Source organism: Pecten maximus, chromosome 13 (genome assembly GCF_902652985.1).
Source record: "Pecten maximus chromosome 13, xPecMax1.1, whole genome shotgun sequence".
Classification (NCBI taxonomy): Eukaryota; Metazoa; Mollusca; class Bivalvia; order Pectinida; family Pectinidae; genus Pecten; species Pecten maximus.
The window spans coordinates 25,686,239-25,708,479 of NC_047027.1; the positions used below are offsets into that span (position 1 = coordinate 25,686,239).

The 22,241-nt window shown below is 36.5% G+C and overlaps 1 protein-coding gene across 1 annotated transcript in view; it reads left to right on the forward strand.

The window, feature by feature from the left end:
- The first annotated feature begins 5,899 nt into the window (after positions 1-5,899).
- Positions 5,900-22,241, forward strand: part of LOC117340581 — a 92,815-nt gene continuing 76,473 nt past the window's right edge. The window contains 2 exon segments of the mRNA XM_033902340.1: positions 5,900-6,028; positions 10,604-12,144. Of these exon segments, the coding sequence (XP_033758231.1) occupies positions 10,728-12,144 (1,417 nt within the window). The 5' untranslated portion in view covers positions 5,900-6,028; positions 10,604-10,727.

A 22,241-nucleotide genomic window follows, 5' to 3' on the forward strand; every position in this document is an offset into this window, starting at 1 on the left:
GCCGTATTCGGCTTATGAGATACTTTAAGAAATATGTATTCTCTTTGAATATTGAATGTCAGACCTTTATTTTTATACAACATAGCCTATGCCTACGTTTAAATATTCACAACTTTTGTTCTAATTCATCGCGAGAGCGAACGCCTATGTTTTATAATACTGCTATGCACGGAATAGATTTCAATTGTTTTCTTTCTTTCAAATCCGTCATTTTGTTAAAAAAAAATACGTAAACCCAGATTTAAGTAACATTTATTAAAGGCAATTGTACTTAATACATCTATTATCAAAAGCACAATATGAACTTGAAACTAGAGATGAAGCAAGGTTTCATAATATATGTCGATTAAATAAAATTGAGTATTGTTTAGTATTTAACGCAAACATCTAAGCTTTATTATAAGCACCCCTTAGGGCCGACCTAGACACCTTAAAGCTAGAAAATCAAGATCTCCGGCTAAAACTGGACGATTTAGAGCAATATAGTCGGAGGCCTCTTGTTAGAATTTCTGGGATCCCCGAATCCCAATCTGAGAATACTACTGCCCTGGTCCTAGATGCCATTGACAAAGCTGGCACATCCGTTAGTTCTGATGATATTGAACGTTCTCATCGCGTTGGAAATCCCGTGAAAACGAGGTCTAAACCTCGCCAGATCATCATGAAACTAAGGTCATACGAAGCCAAACGAACACTTCTGAAATCCAGTAAGAAATTCAGAGATTGCCCTACCACCGGGTCAGTGTCTGTAAATGAGGACCTTACAAAACACCGCGACAAACTTGCTTTTCTCTGCCGTCAGTTGGTTAAAAACCCATCCAGTTCAGTTGTCCAGACATGGACCTGGGATGGGAAGGTAATGGTGAAGGACAATGCTGACCGTAGTCACCAGATCTTCAAGGAGAAGGACTTGTATAGATTTGGCTATGTCACAACAACTTCGGAAATGCCCCGCCCACCTGATAGAGATGACCTCCTGTATGCGCATGTCACATTCGTGCACATGTGTGCAAGTGAGTATACTTGTACTAGTTTGTATACATAGTATTTGAGTTTATATATAAGTGTTGTATATGTGGTAATATGTACGTTTACGTTTAAGCAGTACAAATGTAGGTTTCAGAAACAGCGGCCAAGTCATTACTCTTTTTTATTACTATTATTATTTTGTATGGGAAAGCCTGAGAGGACCTCGCTGGCAGGGCTCTCCCCAACCCCTGGACCCCTCGGGCTTCCCAGGCATCGAAAGTATTTTGTATGTAAAGGTACACGCGGGTGTTGTTGTATACATGTGTGTGGTAATATGTATGTTTAAGTCTAAGTAATCTACCAATGTTAATAAATAAATATATATATTTGATTGTTAATATATACACATGGATGTACGATGTGTAGAAAGCATGCCAAACTAAATTTACCTCAAAACCCTATGGTTACTCAAGGAAATTTTCTTTTTTCGGTTTCTTTTTTATCATTTTTTTACAACTCATGTTTCTCTATTGTGGTGAATAATGAAACTTATTTCTTGCGTATTTACATATTAGTCGTACTAGTAAATACATCTTACCGTGTTAATGAAACGCACCATTTTATATCACTTAAACCTCGCATTTTTCAAACTGGTTATTTTTGGACACGGGAGTATCCCTACTATTTGTATGATATAACATAATGCCCGTTGATTATTTTTCCCACCGTGTCCGTACTGGTTTGTATCATGCGAGGTCAAGTCGTTTACATACAAAATCAATGCTCTACCAATCATATTGATTCTTTATATGCTTGTACACGACAAGCTTTCCAAAAACATATGTAATGATAAGATACATGTATTTGAGGATAATTTTGATACTGTACCTGCAATTGTAATCATGAAGTATACCGTGTACTGTATATTACTGTCGGGTCTTTTTTACCTACAATTACGTTGCGAATGGTACTATTACTTCATATACGTTATTGAAAGCTTTTCACCTATAATGTATATTGTACATCTGTTTAGTCTCATAAAATTGCTTCTTCGCTGTGGAGATATTGAAAGTAACCCAGGTCCTGGAAATTCCTCCCTATGTTCTGATTTAACTATTCTTAACCGAGATTATTTATCATTAGTACATTACAACGTTCAGAGTTTATTACCAAAAACTGATTTATTTTTTAGTGAATTACACCAGTATGACATTTTATCATTCACTGAAACCTGGTTAACACCGAATACAGAAAATTCAAGTGAACTTTTGAATTCTAAGTTTCATGATCCATTTGTAAAATCACGGTCAGATAGAATTGGAGGAGGTATTGCTGTGTATGTCAATAAAGATATTACTGCGTTTCGACGCCCGGAATTTGAAGTAAATAATCTTGAATGTATTTGGGTTGAATTGCATATCAATAATAGGATTATCATGTTGGGAACTTTTTATAGACCACCAAACTCTGGAAATGAAACTTGGAATTTAATTGACCACTCTATTGATTTGGTAACAAATTGTAAATTTGATAGCATTTTAATTACAGGTGATTTTAATGAAAACCAGTAAGCCGTTAACCCTTGTCGAATTATTGATTTAATGTATAGATATAATCTTATCCAACTTGTTGATGAGCCTACTCATTTTACTGAACACTCATCGTCTCTTCTAGATATACTTTTGACAAATGATTTAAATGTTATTAAGAAAGTTGTTGTCGGCGAATCGTTTTTACCAGCTGATACTAGATACCACTGTCCCATCTACACATATTTAGATATTGACCGTAATACTTTGAATATTAACATTGAAAGACATATTTGGTTATATAAAAATGGTGATTATAAAAGGTTTTGTGATAGCTTGAATGATATTGACTGGAGTGGCCCACTTGAAAATTTAACCGTTGATGAATTCGCTATCTTTTTTAATTAAATTTTTTTAGAAATAGCAAAAAAATGTATTCCTAATAAAACCGTTTTAATAAGACATAGTGAGCCACCATGGATACATAGTGAAGTAAGAAAACTAATAAGAGTTCGAAAAAGATTACATCGGAAAGCTAAAAAGACACAAACTCCATATCATTGGCAGCAATTTAAATATGCAAGAAATAAATGTATAGATGCTATAAGGAAAGCAAAAAGTGAATATGTTTTAAAGTTAACGGGTAAAATAAAAATTATGTCTACTTCGACACGAGACTGGTGGAAATTAATTAATACTTTTACAAAGTTTTCAACAAAACAATCTCGTATACCTACATTATTACATAACGATATAAATTATGGGGATGATAAACAAGAGGCAGATATTTTTAATAATTACTTTATAAGCCAGTCTACAATTGATGACTCCCATGTAACACTTCCGCGTAATATAGTTACTCCAGGAAATAAACTGGAAAACATTTTCATATCTGAACAAGATGTTAAAGATGCAATATGTATGTTAGATACTTCTAAAGCATCAGGTCCTGATAGTATCAGTCCTAAAATCATTAAAGAAGCAAAAACTAATTCAATAATTTCAATTCTTTCCAAGTTTTTTAATAAATCTATCGATTGTGGTATATATCTTTCTATATAGAAAGAAGCAAATGTCACGCCAGTCTTTAAGAAAGGCAATAAATGTATTGTATCAAATTACAGACCTATATCTTTGATAAGTATCGTAGGTAAACTAATGGAAAGGTGTATTTTTAAACATATTTATAATTTCTATAGAGATACACTTTTTTTTACAAAATGTCAGTCAGGATTTACACCAGGGGATTCTTCATGTAACCAGTTATTAAGTATTACAGATGATATCGGGAGGGCTTTAGATGCGGGTAAAGAAATTATAGCTGTATTTTGTGACATTAGTAAAGCTTTCGATAGAGTTTGGTATAGGAGTCTTATACACAAACTACAAAAATCGGGTATCTCTGGGAAACTATTGTCTTGGTGTAAAAACTATTTAGCTGACAGATGTCAAAGAGTTGTACTTAATGGAATTTCTTCTGAAACTCAAAATATTACTGCAGGCGTACCTCAAGGCTCAATTTTAGGTCCTCTTTTCTTCCTTGTATATATAAACGATATAGTAAATGATATTAACTGTAAAATAAAATTGTTTGCAGATGATACTGCATTGTACATTTTAGTTGAAAATCCTACAGTTGCTATTAACACTATCAATAATGATTTATCCAGAATACATACATGGACGAACAAGTGGTTAGTAAAATTCAATCCAGACAAAACAGAATCGTTATTATTCAGCAAAAAAACTTCACAAAGAACTTATGACCCTATAACTATGAATAATATAAATGTAACTAGTGTAAAATCCCACAAACATTTAGGAGTATTGTTGTCTGATGATGGTACATGGAATAACCATATTGATTATATATTGAAGAAAGTTTCACCAAGGGTGGCTGTATTCAGAAATTTAAAAAACATCCTCGATAGAAATTCTCTTGAAACAATTTATCTCTCTTTTATAAGACCTATATTGGAGTATTCTGATATTGTCTGGGATAATTTACCAAATTATTTAAGTCAAAACTTAGAAAACATACAGATAGAAGCTGCGAGAATAGTAACGGGTGCTACAAAATTATCAAGTTTAAGTTTATTATATAAAGATGTTGGGTGGGAAAAGCTATCTAAAAGACGGGAAAATCATAAAATTTTACAGTTTCACAAAATGTATCATAAAAAAACTCCATCATATCTATCTGAATTAATCCCATGCCGGGTGTCAGAAAGCCACCGACATAATACCAGAAATTCAAATAATTTACTTTCAATTAATTGTAGAACTCAGTATTATAAAGACTCTTTTTTATCCTCGTCAGTACATTTATGGAATCTATTACCTTTAGATATTCGCGAAAATCTCTCGGCCAATATAATTAAAGGTTTTTTACAAAAAGACAAAGTAATCATTCCTAAATACTTTAACATTGGAAGTAGACATCTTCAAATTTTACATACACGTTTAAGACTAAAATGTAGTAATCTAAATCAACATTTGTACATTAGAAATCTGGAAGATAGTCCATTATGTACCTGTGGATCAGTTGAGAGTACTCATCATTATTTACTCTCATGTGAAAAATACACCACGATCAGACAAAATACTTTATTACAGTTAGATATTATTCTTATTGAAAAAAACACTTTTATGGGGTAATGATGTTTATACAAAGCAGAAAAATGAGGAAATATTTTTAGCAGTACAAAAATTTATTCATCTAAGTAAACGCTTTAGTTAATATTTATGTTTTGTATGGTATCGTATACATATTTGTACTTCGTACTGTAGGGTAAATTCATATATCCACGGTCATACAATATAATGGTGTCATGAATCATCTATAATCAATTCTATTCAACACATGTACTTTTACAAAATTATGTAAAACGTTACATTTGTACTTCGTACTTAAAGGTAACTCATTTAAATGAGCTGTATTAGAGGAAAAGGCGTTGATAAGTTGGAAAAACTTGTGCCTAAACCTCTGCTCATTTTTGGGTCAATAAAAATCAATCAAATCAAATCAACAATTTAAATGTAACAAAAGCAAGACGTTTTAAAACCCGATTTATTACAAATAAACGTTTCAATTATTTTTTTCTGATATAGTTATTCATTACATACATGTATGGTATCACGACTCGTAATATTGCCGTAATAACAACCTTATGAGGGAGGTATCCGCTACTGGATTTTGTGCTTGGTGCGAATCGACAGTACTATTCGTGGGCGCCAACTACGTATACCAAGACACACGTGTACACAAGCAGGTCTGTTCTAGAAATTCCGTTTTCATATGGTCCCTCTAACATTCCAAAAATATTCTTAATCGATTTGACGCTTGAAAATAACTGGAAATGAATGGTTTCAATGCAAACGCAAATCTGATTCAGATTTATAGTCGGAAAACCCCAAAATGATACTTTCAGTTTGAGATAGGAGAGTGATGGACTTCGTGAGCGAGAAACTGTCTATTTTATCGTTTATCAGCGCTATCAGAACGATGCAACCCTGTCTATGATTGCCAGGTATTGTTTTTGTATCTACTGTTAAGTGTATTAACCATTTGTTTACTCGCAGATAGTAAACAAAGTACAAAAAGTAGATTTAAATTGAGTGCCAATGAAGGGGGACAAACAACATTGCAAACAGTACATTAACATAGATTTATCTGTATTGTCTATAAATAAGTGATTTTCTTTTTATATTCGGTATCAGTTATTTGTTGTGTACCATAAGATTTGTCACTAGAGGCATACTGAACAATGCCAAGTCAAGTGTTTGCTTGGACATGCGTGGCGATATCTCTTCCTGGTGTTTTTTTCCAAACTTTTTATAAGTCGTGCATGTAAAAATCAATGTCACTAGCTATACTATTGTTGAGTTCTTTTCTTTATTTGAGTAAACAGAAGAGTTTGTAATAATTATGAAAATATTTCAATAGAAGGAAGCCATTCTTACTGGAAATTCCTATGACACCTGGTATTTCCTTATTGTACTTTCGTTTTCGTTTTGGATACATGTACAAATACTAGTACAATGTACATGTGTGTGATATTGGTAAAATTCAGAGCTCAGAGTAAAAACAATGCGAGTATTTTTGTATCTGATGAGCGTTTTTCGAATTTTATATGCATATATTACATTTGACAGTATTTAATGCTTTTTTTTGTTTAAATAAACAAAATTGTAGAAAGATCTCTTTGAATTTTTTTTTTGTATTGTAATGATTTCCTTTCTTTGTACAGGGGCTTGTACCTTTTCCATTGGGAAATCACAGTGGTATTTTTGCTAACTAGGGAAGTACTATCAATTCTCCAATATTGGAACTCTTCAGTGTTTTAAGTATCGAAATCGGCATATAGAAAAAAACAAACGTTAATAAACGAATGCAATGGATCGTAATTAATTCAAATAATTATTTACAGATGATTTCCAAAGACATAAGGTATAGTTAGACGTTTTTCGGCTGTACATGCAAGTTTGTAAATTCGACACTGTGATAAAACCACCGTCCTCGTCGTTGCCATGACAGCCGATCGAAGCTCCGATCACGAATGCACTGTCAAAGTGAAAGTTGGAATATTTTTCGCAACATGCCGTTTAAACTTAAAATTACATTCACACCTCATATTGATTGGGGTTGTTTAATCATACCTGATCAATTGAATTGTAAGAAAACTAACAAAAACACTAAAAAACACAGAATGAAGCCTTCATGTCAGGCAGTGCAGACACAACGCGGGATCTGTAAACAATGTGACGTCATTGGAATGTACAAGTTGCAACAATGTACAACAATGTATTTTTTACATGAATACACTAATGAGCAACAAAACGGGACGCAACATTAACCCACATGCGAACATATGTTTAGCTCATCTGGTCCAAAGGACCAAAGTGAGCTTATGCCATACTGTGGCGTCAGTCCGTCTGTCCTTCCGTCTGTCCGTCACAGACTTCTTTTTCTGAACCGCTGATAAGAAGCATTCGAAGGTGGCCGGGATCAAATTTTTACAAATGATGGGGCTGACCCCCCAGGGGCCTTAGGGGCAGGGACAAATGGGGTCCATTTGACAATATTGATATTAATGACTTCTTCTCTTGACCTAAGCAATGTATGACATTGATATTTCAGTGGTAGCATCCCTAGGCGGCTTGGATTCAAATTTATACAAATGATGGGGTTGACCCCCAGGGACTAGAGGGGCGAGGCAAAAAAAGGGGTCCATTTGTCAATATTGATATTACAACTTCTTCTCTTGACCTAAGCAATGAATGATATTGATATTTTAGTGGTAACATCCCTAGGTGGCTAGGATTCAAATTTATACAAATGAAGGGCTGATGCCCCCCCCCCCCCCCCCCCCCCCCTCCCCTCCTAGGGTTGGGGCAAAAGGGATCAATTTGACTGTATTGCTATAAAAGACTTCTTGCATTTTTGAAACTATTAAGATCAATAGATGAGCACAATCCTGATGTAAAAATAAGCCCAGGGGTCGTTTCCCATCCCCATGGGACTAATGGTTTCTTTAAACACAATCATGTTGAGTCTTGACTTCATTTAAAGCAGTTGAGAACCCCACCCCATAATCATACATATATAATGTAGCATTGTTAGACATTAACAAATATAACATGAACGATGAACATTATTTTTATGTTTGCTCAAATAAACCAGGTGAACAATACAGGCCCTCTGGGCCTCTTGTTTTATGTTTATTTTAGCTTCGATAAATAGAAACTTGGAGCTAATAAGTGAATACGCTTGAAATACATATGGATAAAGATTTCTTCATAAAAATTGATTTGCAGGGACTCTTAAACTGTTAGCTGAATGATGATGTGTTTCTCAGTCGTCATTTTGCTGATCATAAATATAATTTTACAGATTTTTCATCCATATCCTTCCTCACTCTGACTCATGAATATCCTACACTGACTATATTTCTGGGTTTCCACTCCGGCGTTTTATGAATCGGGGATTTTCTCTCAGTTCTCCTATTTAGGGGACATTGATCATGAGGAGACAAAAATAGATTTTCTGCCTCATTACAAACACCACTTGGAATCTTAAATCTTTCCTTTCTTTTTGTCTTCATTACTCTGTCTATCTGTGCCATGTTTTCCTCTAAAGGTGTCTATCTGTGCCATGTTTTCTTCTAAAGGTGTCTATCTGTGCCATGTTTTCCTCTAAAGATGTCTATCTGTGCCATGTTTTCCTCTAAAGGTGTCTATCTGTGCCATGTTTTCCTCTAAAGGTGTCTATCTGTGCCATGTTTTCCTCTAAAGGTGTCTATCTGTGCCATGTTTTCCTCTAAAGGTGTCTATCTGTGCCATGTTTTCCTCTAAAGGTGTCTATCTGTGCCATGTTTTCCTCTAAAGGTGTCTTTTTTTCTGAATTTCACACCCAGGCCGTCCCCACATGACCTTGGCTGTTACGAGGACGTTAAAGGCCTAATTATAAAAGAAGCAAAATTAAATGGAGTCCATTTCAGAAAAAAAACCTGGGTCCAGCAGTAGAGTTTGAAGGAACATTTTAAAAATAAGTACAGGGGTCCATTTCATTATGTATGCTTTCATTTTCTTCGCTTTAAATGCTACAGGATTGACTTTTTCAACACAGGCTATCTCTTAAGTAAGTAGGTGACGTTTCCAGAATTGTCTGTTAAAGAAAAGACTATGCTAATTCGAGAACATCTACCTTTTATATTTGGACAACTTCTATGTATATATATCATAGTTATATTTATTATATAAAGACGCTACACATCATTTGAAAACAAGTCTATTGCTATACAATACCATAAGTAACATAACATAACAGTTATGGGGCCGCGGTGGCCGAGTGGTTAAGGTGTCCCAACACTTTATCACTAGCCCTCCACCTCAGGGTTGCGAGTTCAAAACCTACGTGGGGCAGTTGCCAGGTACTAACCGTAGGCCGGTGGTTTTTCTCCGAGTACTCTGGCTTTCCTCCACCTCCAAAACCTGGAACGTCCTTAAATGATCCTGGCTGTTAATAGGATGTTAAACAAAAATAAACATAAACAAGTAACATACATAGTGCTATGACTAACCCATTAGAACTTTGAGTTTCTTTGATTCTTCCATCTTTTATTTTTTTTCATGGCCGCATCTTTTATTTATTTATTTTTTAATCGGGGCCGCTGTACCTAAGTCAGATAGAGGTAAGCACACCAGCCTAGTAAGATCCGAGGTGTGTGGTTCACCGCTGCCTACTCGTGTCGGTTTGTATTTTTCGGAAAGCTGAGAAAAGAGCCAGTCTGTGGTGGCATGCATGGTATTGTCCTTTCAGAAAGGCACTTGACCCTAATTGTTCTGGTTGGCATGTGACAGGCCTCTCGTATGTTGTTCAGTGAGGTAGTCACCAGCTACTACAAGGATGGCTCAAAATAATCCTGGCTGTTCATGGAGTGATAAACACAGCAAACAAATAAACCAGCATTTTTTATCTTTCAACTTCAAGTAAATATATGAAATTGGATCTCAAGCAAATTTTATCGTGTTCTGCCTCTACATTGGGCATATAAGTTTCAGTCTTGTAGGGGAGGTAATTTATGCTACTTATTGTTTTGTATATAATTCCTACTGTGGGACCATTTTATGCATTTTTAGTCCCCTACCAGTGAAACCAGAAGAGGGGGGGGGGTTATATAGTTTTTTCTCCCCGTCTTTCTGTCTGTCCATCCGTCTGCTTTTTCTGTCTTCTCAGCTTTCCACACTGTTCTCAGTCATGCTTCAAGGAATGTTGGTATGCAACTTCGGTATAAGTAGCTACAGATCAAGTTCGAGTTTTAGGGTTTTTGGGCTAGCATCAAGATCACTGTTACTATTTTTAGCGAGGGCCAGTAAGGGACATGTATTGCTGTGGCAATATACTCAGCATGCTTGTTTATTTTGTATATAATTCCTTTTGTAGGGACTATTATGTATTTTTGTGACATATATATATAAATATAACAAGTGTGGTATCTTTGAAATTAACAAAATGAGGCCTCATCTTTATATATTCAACAGATTGGATTAGGAAATTTTAAGATGTTCACTTCTGACCTAATGTATTTATCTTTTCTCCATAGATGCATGACCACATAGCTCAGGATTCTTGTCATTCAGTGAAAGGAAGAGTGATGGTAACATAAGTACCCATGATAGCTGTCAAGGAATGTGATTTATGTGAAAAGATATATCAGTAATAATACAATGGATGTTTTTGACAAGGACGATATTGATGAAGATGAAGATGATGATGATGATGATGAACGACCCAGACAAGGTTACAGTACCTCAGGACAGTCTACCAGTTTAGCAAACTTTCTAACGAACTCTAGACAGCCACTGACAAACATCACCCCATCTCAAAGGAGGTCAAGGGGTATCTTTGTAAGTATTTCATTGAATTCTTTAACACCAGGAACTGTACTGTCTAGTAAACAGTTCAGCAGACCAATGGGTAGTCGTAGCGCAATACTTGAGGATGAAGAGGACTTAGCCCCTCCAACTCCGCTACCTCCTCAGCAGAAAGATAAAAAGACAGAGGAGATCAAAATGAAAATAGAAAAGCTACAGGCAGAACTTGATGAGATAAATAAAGAAAAAGGCGAACTTTTGTCTGCCGTCTCGGGCAATGAATATCGTAAAGATGAGAACGATGAATCTGGCAATAATTCAGTTCAAGGAAAGTCGTCAGAAAAGGGAGAAAACTATGAGGACACGGTCATAGAGAATGAAGTTCATGCCCCGCTCAAATGTAATAACTCTGAGATACCTATCTCTAAACTCCTAAAGAAGGACTCGTACAGTAGTAAAACCGAATTCAATCAGGAAGATTTCCTCAAGCATTTGTGGTCTAGTCCTTCATCTGATGCTAAAAGACAGAAAGAAGATGGTGGAGGTTGGCGTCTTCCACAGAATGTGAAAGAAAGTGGGCCAGAAATATCAAACACGATTCATCATAGACCAAAACATATGCCTGATGCAATAGTAAACAATTTTAGTAGTGATGAACGATTCAGAGAAAAGAGTGTGGATTCTGACAGTGAAATTATGGATGATGGTGTCTTTGAAAATAAGTTTCCTGAAGTGGACGCAACGCACAAAGTCGTAGAAGTTACACTGCCTGCTAACCCCAACATTCCTCACACACGGAGCAGAAAGACCCCTGGATACTTGTACAATAATCACAACAGTTTAGATTCTAGTGACACAATCCAGACTGACATCAAAGCTAACTCCACAAACCAACATGATAGTGTTCCTAGGAAGAATCTATCTGCCAGTGAAACAATACAGGAAAATGACAGTCCGTCAGTCCTACCGGAAAATAACAGTCCGTCAGTCCTACCGGAAAATAAAAGTCTGTCAGCCCTGCCGGAAAATAACAGTCCATCAGTACAATCGGATGATTCTTCCATTCGTCAGGATCTTCCACCCTTGAAATATCCAGAACATTCCCCCAACCCGGAATTGAATCATATCACCCAGCTACCCCCGAAGAGGAAGTCCCAGGATTTACCATCTGAGGGTAGCCCTAACAATGTGACGGAGAATGACGAGGACGAAAACACTGGATATCAAGACTATAATGACAGCAATAAGACAACTTACAGTAATGTCACAGGTAAGATTACCTACAGTAATGTCACAGATAAGATTGCCTACAGTAATGTCACAGGTAAGACAACTTACAGTAATGTCACAGGTAAGATTACCTACAATAATGTCACAGGTAAGATTACCTACAGTAATGTCACAGGTATGACTACCTACAGTAATGTCACAGGTATGACTACCTACAGTAATGTCACAGGTATGATTACCTACAGTAATGTCACAGGTAAGAATACTTAGAGTAATGTCACAGGTAAGATTACCTACAGTAATATCACAGGTAAGATTACCTACAGTAATGTCACAGGTACGATTACCTACAGTAATGTCACAGGTAAGACTACAGTAATGTCACAGGTAAGAATACCTAGAGTAATGTCACATGTAAAATTACCTACAGTAATGTCACAGGTAAGACTACAGTAATGTCACAGGTAAAATTACCTACAGTAATGTCACAGGTAAGACTACAGTAATGTCACAGGTAAAATTACCTACAGTAATGTCACAGGTAAGATTACCTACAGTAATATCACAGGTAAGATTACCTACAGTAATGTAACAGGTAAGATTACCTACAGTAATGTCACAGGTAAGAATACTTAGAGTAACGTCACAGGTAAGATTACCTACAGTAATATCACAGGTAAGATTACCTACAGTAATGTCACAGGTAAGATTACCTACCGTAATGTGACAGGTAAGACTACAGTAATGTCACAGGTAAGATTACCTACAGTAATGTCACAGGTAAGATTACCTACAGTAATGTCACAGGTAAGACTACAGTAATGTCACAGGTAAGACTACAGTAATGTCACAGGTAAGATTACCTACAGTAATGTCACAGGTAAGATTACCTACAGTAATGTCACAGGTAAGATTACCTACAGTAATGTCACAGGTAAGACTACAGTAATGTCACAGGTAAGACTACAGTAATGTCACAGGTAAGATTACCTACAGTAATGTCACAGGTAAGATTACCTACAGTAATGTCACAGATAAGATTACCTACAGTAATGTCACAGGTAAGACTACAGTAATGTCACAGGTAAGACTACAGTAATGTCACAGGTAAGATTACCTACAGTAATGTCACAGGTAAAATTATCCACAGTAATGTCACAGGTAAAATTATCCACAGTAATGTCACAGGTAAGATTACCTAGAGTAATGTCACAGGTAAGACTACCTACAGTAATGTCACAGGTAAGATTACCTACAGTAATGTCACAGGTAAGATTACCTACAGTAATGTCACAGGTAAGATTACCTACAGTAATGTCACAGGTAAGATTACCTACAGTAATGTCACAGGTAAGAATACCTACAGTAATGTCACAGGTAAGATTACCTACAGTAATGTCACAGGTAAGATTACCTACAGTAATGTCACAGGTAAGACTACCTAAGTAATGTCACAGGTAAGATTACCTACAGTAATGTCACAGGTAAGATTACCTACAGTAATGTCACAGGTAAGATTACCTACAGTAATGTCACAGGTAAGATTACCTACAGTAATGTCACAGGTAAGATTACCTACAGTAATGTCACAGGTAAGACTACAGTAATGTCACAGGTAAGATTACCTACAGTAATGTCACAGGTAAGATTACCTACAGTAATGTCACAGGTAAGATTACCTACAGTAATGTCACAGGTAAGATTACCTACAGTAATGTCACAGGTAAGATTACCTAGAGTAATGTCACAGGTAAGATTACCTAGAGTAATGTCACAGGTAAGACTACCTACCGAAATGTGACAGGTAAGATTACCTACAGTAATGTCACAGGTATGACAACCTATAGTAATGTCACAAGTAGGTCACTCCAATAAGTTGTATTGATTTGACCATACTGTGTATTCAAATAAGCACTGCACTATATATATATAAACCAACTTACCATATAAGCAGTTAGAACAAAATCTCCAACTAATTATTCAGCTGATCAGGAAGTCTGATACAGCAAGGTAATTGGTTAGTCTAAAGCCAAATAAACTTAAACATCACAAAAATCAAGTCTAAAGTGACTTATTGATATTGCCTATTGTCCATCTTCATATGTCATCTGTGTATGTCTTAGGCCAGGTCACTAACCTCACTATACTGGCCAGGTCACTAACCTCACTTTACTGGCATTAGGTTACTAACCTCACTATACTGACATTAGGGTACTAACCTCACTATACTGACATTAGGTTACTAACCTCACTATACTGACATTAGGTTACTAACCTCACTATACTGACATTAGGTTACTTACCTCACTATACTGGCCAGGTCACTAACCTCACTATACTGACATTAGGTTACTAACCTCACTATACTGGCCAGGTTACTAACCTCACTATACTGACATTAGGTCACTAACCTCACTATACTGACATTAGGTTACTAACCTCACTATACTCACATTAGGTTACTTACCTCACTATACTGACATTAGGTCACTAACCTCACTATACTGACATTAGGTTACTAACCTCACTATACTGACATTAGGTTACTAACCTCACTATACTGACATTAGGTTACTAACCTCACTATACTGACATTAGGTCACTAACCTCACTATACTGACATTAGGTCACTAACCTCACTATACTGACATTAGGTTACTAACCTCACTATACTGACATTAGGTTGCTAACCTCACTATACTGACATTAGGTTACTAACCTCACTATACTGACATTAGGTTACTTACCTCACTATACTGACATTAGGTTACTAACCTCACTATACTGACATTAGGTTACTAACCTCATTATACTGACATTAGGTCACTAACCTCACTATACTGACATTAGGTTACTTACCTCACTATACTGACATTAGGTCACTAACCTCACTATACTGGCCAGGTCACTAACCTCACTATACTGACATTAGGTTACTTACCTCACTATACTGGCCAGGTCACTAACCTCACTATACTCACATTAGGTTACTAACCTCACTATACTGGCCAGGTTACTAACCTCACTATACTGACATTAGGTCACTAACCTCACTATACTGACATTAGGTTACTAACCTCACTATACTCACATTAGGTCACTAACCTCACTATACTGGCCAGGTCACTAACCTCACTATACTGACATTAGGTTACTAACCTCACTATACTGACATTAGGTCACTAACCTCACTATACTGACATTAGGTCACTAACCTCACTATACTGACATTAGGTTACTTACCTCACTATACTGACATTAGGTTACTAACCTCACTATACTGACATTAGGTCACTAACCTCACTATACTGGCCAGGTCACTAACCTCACTATACTGACATTAGGTCACTAACCTCACTATACTGACATTAGGTCACTAACCTCACTATACTGACATTAGGTTACTAACCTCTCTATACTGACATTATGTCACTATAACCTCACTATACTGACATTAGGTTACTTACCTCACTATACTGACATTATGTTACTAACCTCACTATACTGACATTAGGTTACTAACCTCACTATACTGACATTAGGTCACTAACCTCACTATACTGACATTAGGTCACTAACCTCACTATACTGACATTAGGTCACTAACCTCACTATACTGACATTATGTTACTAACCTCACTATACTGACATTAGGTTACTAACCTCACTATACTCACATTATGTCACTAACCTCACTATACTGACATTAGGTCGCTAACCTCACTATACTGACATTAGGTCACTAACCTCACTATACTTACATTAGGTTACTTACCTCACTATACTGACATTAGGTTACTAACCTCACTATACTGACATTAGGTTACTAACCTCACTATACTGACATTAGGTTACTTACCTCACTATACTGACATTAGGTTACTAACCTCACTATACTGACATTAGGTTACTAACCTCACTATACTCACATTAGGTTACTAACCTCACTATACTGACATTAGGTTACTAACCTCACTATACTGGCCAGGTCACTAACCTCACTATACTGACATTAGGTTACTTACCTCACTATACTGACATTAGGTCACTAACCTCACTATACTGACATTAAGTTACTAACCTCACTATACTGACATTAGGTCACTAACCTCACTATACTGACATTAGGTTACTTACCTCACTATACTGACATTAGGTTACTTACCTCACTATACTGACATTAGGGTACTAACCTCACTATACTGACATTAGGTTACTTACCTCACTATACTGACATTAGGTCACTAACCTCACTATACTGACATTAGGTCACTAACCACACTATACTGACATTATGTTACTAACCTCACTATACTGACATTAGGTTACTAACCTCACTATACTCACATTATGTCACTAAGCTCACTATACTGACATTAGGTTACTAACCTCACTATACTGACATTATGTTACTAACCTCGCTATACTGACATTAGGTCACTAACCTCACTATACTGACATTAGGTTACTAACCTCACTATACTGACATTAGGTCACTAACCTCACTATACTGACATTATGTTACTAACCTCACTATACTGACATTAGGTCACTAACCTCACTATACTGACATTAGGTTACTAACCTCTCTATACTGACATTAGGTCACTAACCTCACTATACTGACATTAGGTCACTAACCTCACTATACTGACATTATGTTACTAACCTCACTATACTGACATTAGGTTACTAACCTCACTATACTCACATTATGTCACTAACCTCACTATACTGACATTAGGTTACTTACCTCACTATACTGACATTAGGTTACTAACCTCACTATACTCACATTATGTCACTAACCTCACTATACTGACATTAGGTTACTAACCTCACTATACTGACATTATGTTACTAACCTCACTATACTCACATTAGGTTACTAACCTCACTATACTCACATTATGTCACTAACCTCACTATACTGACATTAGGTTACTTACCTCACTATACTGACATTAGGTTACTAACCTCACTATACTGACATTAGGTTACTAACCTCACTATACTGACATCCTCACTATACTGACATTAGGTTACTAACCTCACTATACTGACATTAGGTCACTAACCTCACTATACTGACATTAGGTCACTAACCTCACTATACTCACATTAGGTTACTAACCTCACTATACTGACATTAGGTCACTAACCTCACTATACTGGCCAGGTCACTAACCTCACTATACTGACATTAGGTTACTAACCTCACTATACTGACATTAGGTCACTAACCTCACTATACTGGCCAGGTTACTAACCTCACTATACTGACATTAGGTTACTAACCTCACTATACTGACATTAGGTTACTAACCTCACTATACTGACATTAGGTTACTTACCTCACTATACTGACATTAGGTTACTAACCTCACTATACTCACATTAGGTCACTAACCTCACTATACTGACATTAGGTTACTAACCTCACTATACTGGCCAGGTTACTAACCTCACTATACTGACATTAGGTCACTAACCTCACTATACCGACATTAGGTCACTAACCTCACTATACTGACATTAGGTTACTAACCTCACTATACTGACATTAGGTCACTAACCTCATTATACTGACATTAGGTTACTAATCTCACTATACTGACATTAGGTCACTAACCTCACTATACTGGCCAGGTCACTAACCTCACTATACTGACATTATGTTACTAACCTCACTATACTGACATTAGGTTACTAACCTCACTATACCGACATTAGGTCACTAACCTCACTATACTGACATTAGGTTACTAACCTCACTATACTGACATTAGGTTACTAACCTCACTATACTGGCATTAGGTTACTAACCTCACTATACTGACATTAGGTTACTAACCTCACTATACTGGCATTAGGTTACTAACCTCACTATACTCACATTAGGTCACTAACCTCACTATACTGACATTAGGTTACTAACCTCACTATACTCACATTAGGTCACTAACCTCACTATACTGACATTAGGGTACTAACCTCACTATACTGATATTAGGTTACTTACCTCACTATACTGACATTAGGTTACTAACCTCACTATACTGACATTAGGTTACTAACCTCACTATACTGACATTAGGTCACTAACCTCACTATACTCACATTAGGTCACTAACCTCACTATACTCACATTAGGTCACTAACCTCATTATACTGACATTAGGTCACTAACCTCACTATACTGGCCAGGTCACTAACCTCACTATACTGGCCAGGTCACTAACCTCACTATACTGACATTAGGTTACTAACCTCACTATACTGACATTAGGTTACTAACCTCACTATACTGACATTAGGTTACTAACCTCACTATACTCACATTAGGTCACTAACCTCACTATACTGGCATTAGGTCACTAACCTCATTATACTGACATTAGGTTACTAACCTCACTATACTGACATTAGGTTACTAACCTCACTATACTGACATTAGGTCACTAACCTCACTATACTGACATTAGGTTACTAACCTCACTATACTGACATTAGGTTACTAACCTCACTATACTGACATTAGGTCACTAACCTCACTATACTGGCATTAGGTCACTAACCTCACTATACTGGCCAGGTCACTAACCTCACTATACTGACATTAGGTCACTAACCTCACTATACTGACATTAGGTCACTAACCTCACTATACTGGCCAGGTCACTAACCTCACTATACTGACATTAGGTTACTAACCTCACTATACTGACATTAGGTCACTAACCTCACTATACTGACATTAGGTCACTAACCTCACTATACTGACATTAGGTCACTAACCTCACTATACTGACATTAGGTTACTAACCTCACTATACTGACATTAGGTTACTAACCTCACTACTGACATTAGGTTACTAACCTCACTATACTGACATTAGGTTACTTACCTCACTATACTGACATTAGGTTACTAACCTCACTATACTGACATTAGGTTACTAACCTCACTATACTGGCCAGGTCACTAACCTCACTATACTGACATTAGGTTACTAACCTCACTATACTGGCATTAGGTCACTAACCTCACTATACTGACATTAGGTTACTAACCTCACTATACTGACATTAGGTTACTAACCTCACTATACTGGCCAGGTCACTAACCTCACTATACTGACATTAGGTTACTAACCTCACTATACTGACATTAGGTTACTAACCTCACTATACTGACATTAGGTCACTATAACCTCACTATACTGACATTAGGTTACTAACCTCACTATACTGACATTAGGTTACTAACCTCACTATACTGGCCAGGTCATTAACCTCACTATACTGACATTAGGTTACTAACCTCACTATACTGGCATTAGGTCACTAACCTCACTATACTGACATTAAGTTACTAACCTCACTATACTGACATTAGGTTACTAACCTCACTATACTGACATTAGGTCACTAACCTCACTATACTGACATTAGGTTACTAACCTCACTATACTGACATTAGGTTACTAACCTCACTATACTGACATTAGGTTACTAACCTCACTATACTGACATTAGGTCACTAACCTCACTATACTGACATTAGGTCACTAACCTCACTATACTGACATTAGGTCACTAACCTCACTATACTGACATTAGGTCACTAACCTCACTATACTGACATTAGGTTACTAACCTCACTATACTGACATTAGGTTACTAACCTCACTACACTGACATTAGGTTACTAACCTCACTATACTCACATTAGGTCGCTAACCTCACTATACTGACATTAGGTCACTAACCTCACTATACTGACATTAGGTTACTAACCTCACTACACTGACATTAGGTTACTAACCTCACTATACTGACATTAGGTCACTAACCTCACTATACTGACATTAGGTTACTAACCTCACTATACTGACATTATGTCACTATAACCTCACTATACTGACATTAGGTTACTAACCTCACTATACTGACATTAGGTCACTAACCTCACTATACTGACATTAGGTTACTAACCTCACTATACTGGCATTAGGTCACTAACCTCACTATACTGACATTATGTTACTAACCTCACTATACTGACATTAGGTTACTTACCTCACTATACTGACATTATGTCACTATAACCTCACTATACTGACATTAGGTTACTAACCTCACTATACTGACATTAGGTTACTTACCTCACTATACTGGCCAGGTCACTAACCTCACTATACTGACATTAGGTCACTAACCTCACTATACTGACATTAGGTCACTAACCTCACTATACTGACATTAGGTCACTAACCTCACTACACTGACATTAGGTTACTAACCTCACTATACTGACATTAGGTCACTAACCTCACTATACTCACATTAGGTTACTAACCTCACTATACTGACATTAGGTCACTAACCTCACTACACTGACATTAGGTTACTAACCTCACTATACTCACATTAGGTTACTAACCTCACTATACTGACATTAGGTCACTAACCTCACTATACTGACATTAGGTCACTAACCTCACTATACTGACATTAGGTTGCTAACCTCACTATACTGGCCAGGTCACTAACCTCACTATACTGACATTAGGTTACTAACCTCACTATACTGACATTAGGTCACTAACCTCACTATACTGACATTAGGTCACTAACCTCACTATACTGACATTAGGTCACTAACCTCACTATACTGACATTAGGTTACTAACCTCACTATACTCACATTAGGTCACTAACCTCACTATACTCACATTAGGTCATTAACCTCACTATACTGGCCAGGTCACTAACCTCACTATACTCACATTAGGTTACTAACCTCACTTTACTGACATTAGGTCACTAACCTCACTATACTGACATTAAGTTACTAACCTCACTATACTGACATTAGGTCACTAACCTCACTATACTGACATTAGGTTACTAACCTCACTATACTGACATTAGGTCACTAACCTCACTATACTGGCATTAGGTTGCTGATGTTCTAACTAATCTGCCAGTATAGTCTACAGTTTTTAGATGTCATGGAAGATGAATAAAACAGGTCTCTAATTATACATACAAAATTTACACTAAATACAGGAAGGTCGTTCAGCTGCAAAAATGTCCTCCACACATAATGTCTTGTGATGTATGGTATTTATGGAACATGTACAAAAAATAAATGTTCATTGTTTGTGGAGATAATTGAGGTCACATTTTGTTTATATTAATATGTACAGTATACGGTAACAGTACCAGATGTCTCGCCATCCTGGATACTAATTTTTAAAATTTCCTGTATTATACTTCCCGAGGTTACAGTACAGCTTCTAACTTCTACTCACTAAATACTTCCTTATGACAGTTACCAAACAGTGTTACGTCTATATCAGTAACAAAGAGGTCATTGTTTGATCCCACGTATTATATCTACATCTTCCTCATCACGTCAGACTGACCTTAAAGCAAATTAGATTCGGATGGAGATTCATATGACCACTTACATGGCAATGCATCGCATTTCCAGGTCGCTTAAAGGTCAAATGAGTTTTCAAAACTTTAAGATAACAGTATTTCTCACCCTGCTAAAGTCTAGACCCCTTGTACTTGTACATCTGTGTTGTTCAGGTCTGAATTTCCTGGTACAGTTTGTAGTAATAAAAATTCACATTTGCATCTGTGCAAGAAAAAACTATTGCTAATCAGGGAAGTTTGCTGAACTGATCATGCATTTATATAAATTATAAAACTCTATTATAATTACAGATCTCGATAAGACTAGCTCTGCAGATTGTAGGTACCAATTCATCAGTAGATGGAAGATTGTCTTAAGTTAATACCTCTATCTTCCTGAATTTAATATTATCATGATCAGTGCCTTATATGTACATTTAGTTAAGAGTGGTAAAGACAATGTTTGTTTAAACGATTTTCCTCAGAGTAATTCCCCTTTTATCATTTTAGCAGATTAAGCCTAATTTTACAAAACTTCCCAAATTTGGTCAACTCTGCCTGAAGATATGAACTTTCACTTATGTTTTACTTTCAGAATTAGATTTAGCAAGTTCAATCATGGGAGTTATATCCCCTTTTGGAGGTACGGACAAAAGCCCCCCCGGACATTAGCCCCCCCCCCGGACATTAGCCCCTAGGACAAAAGCC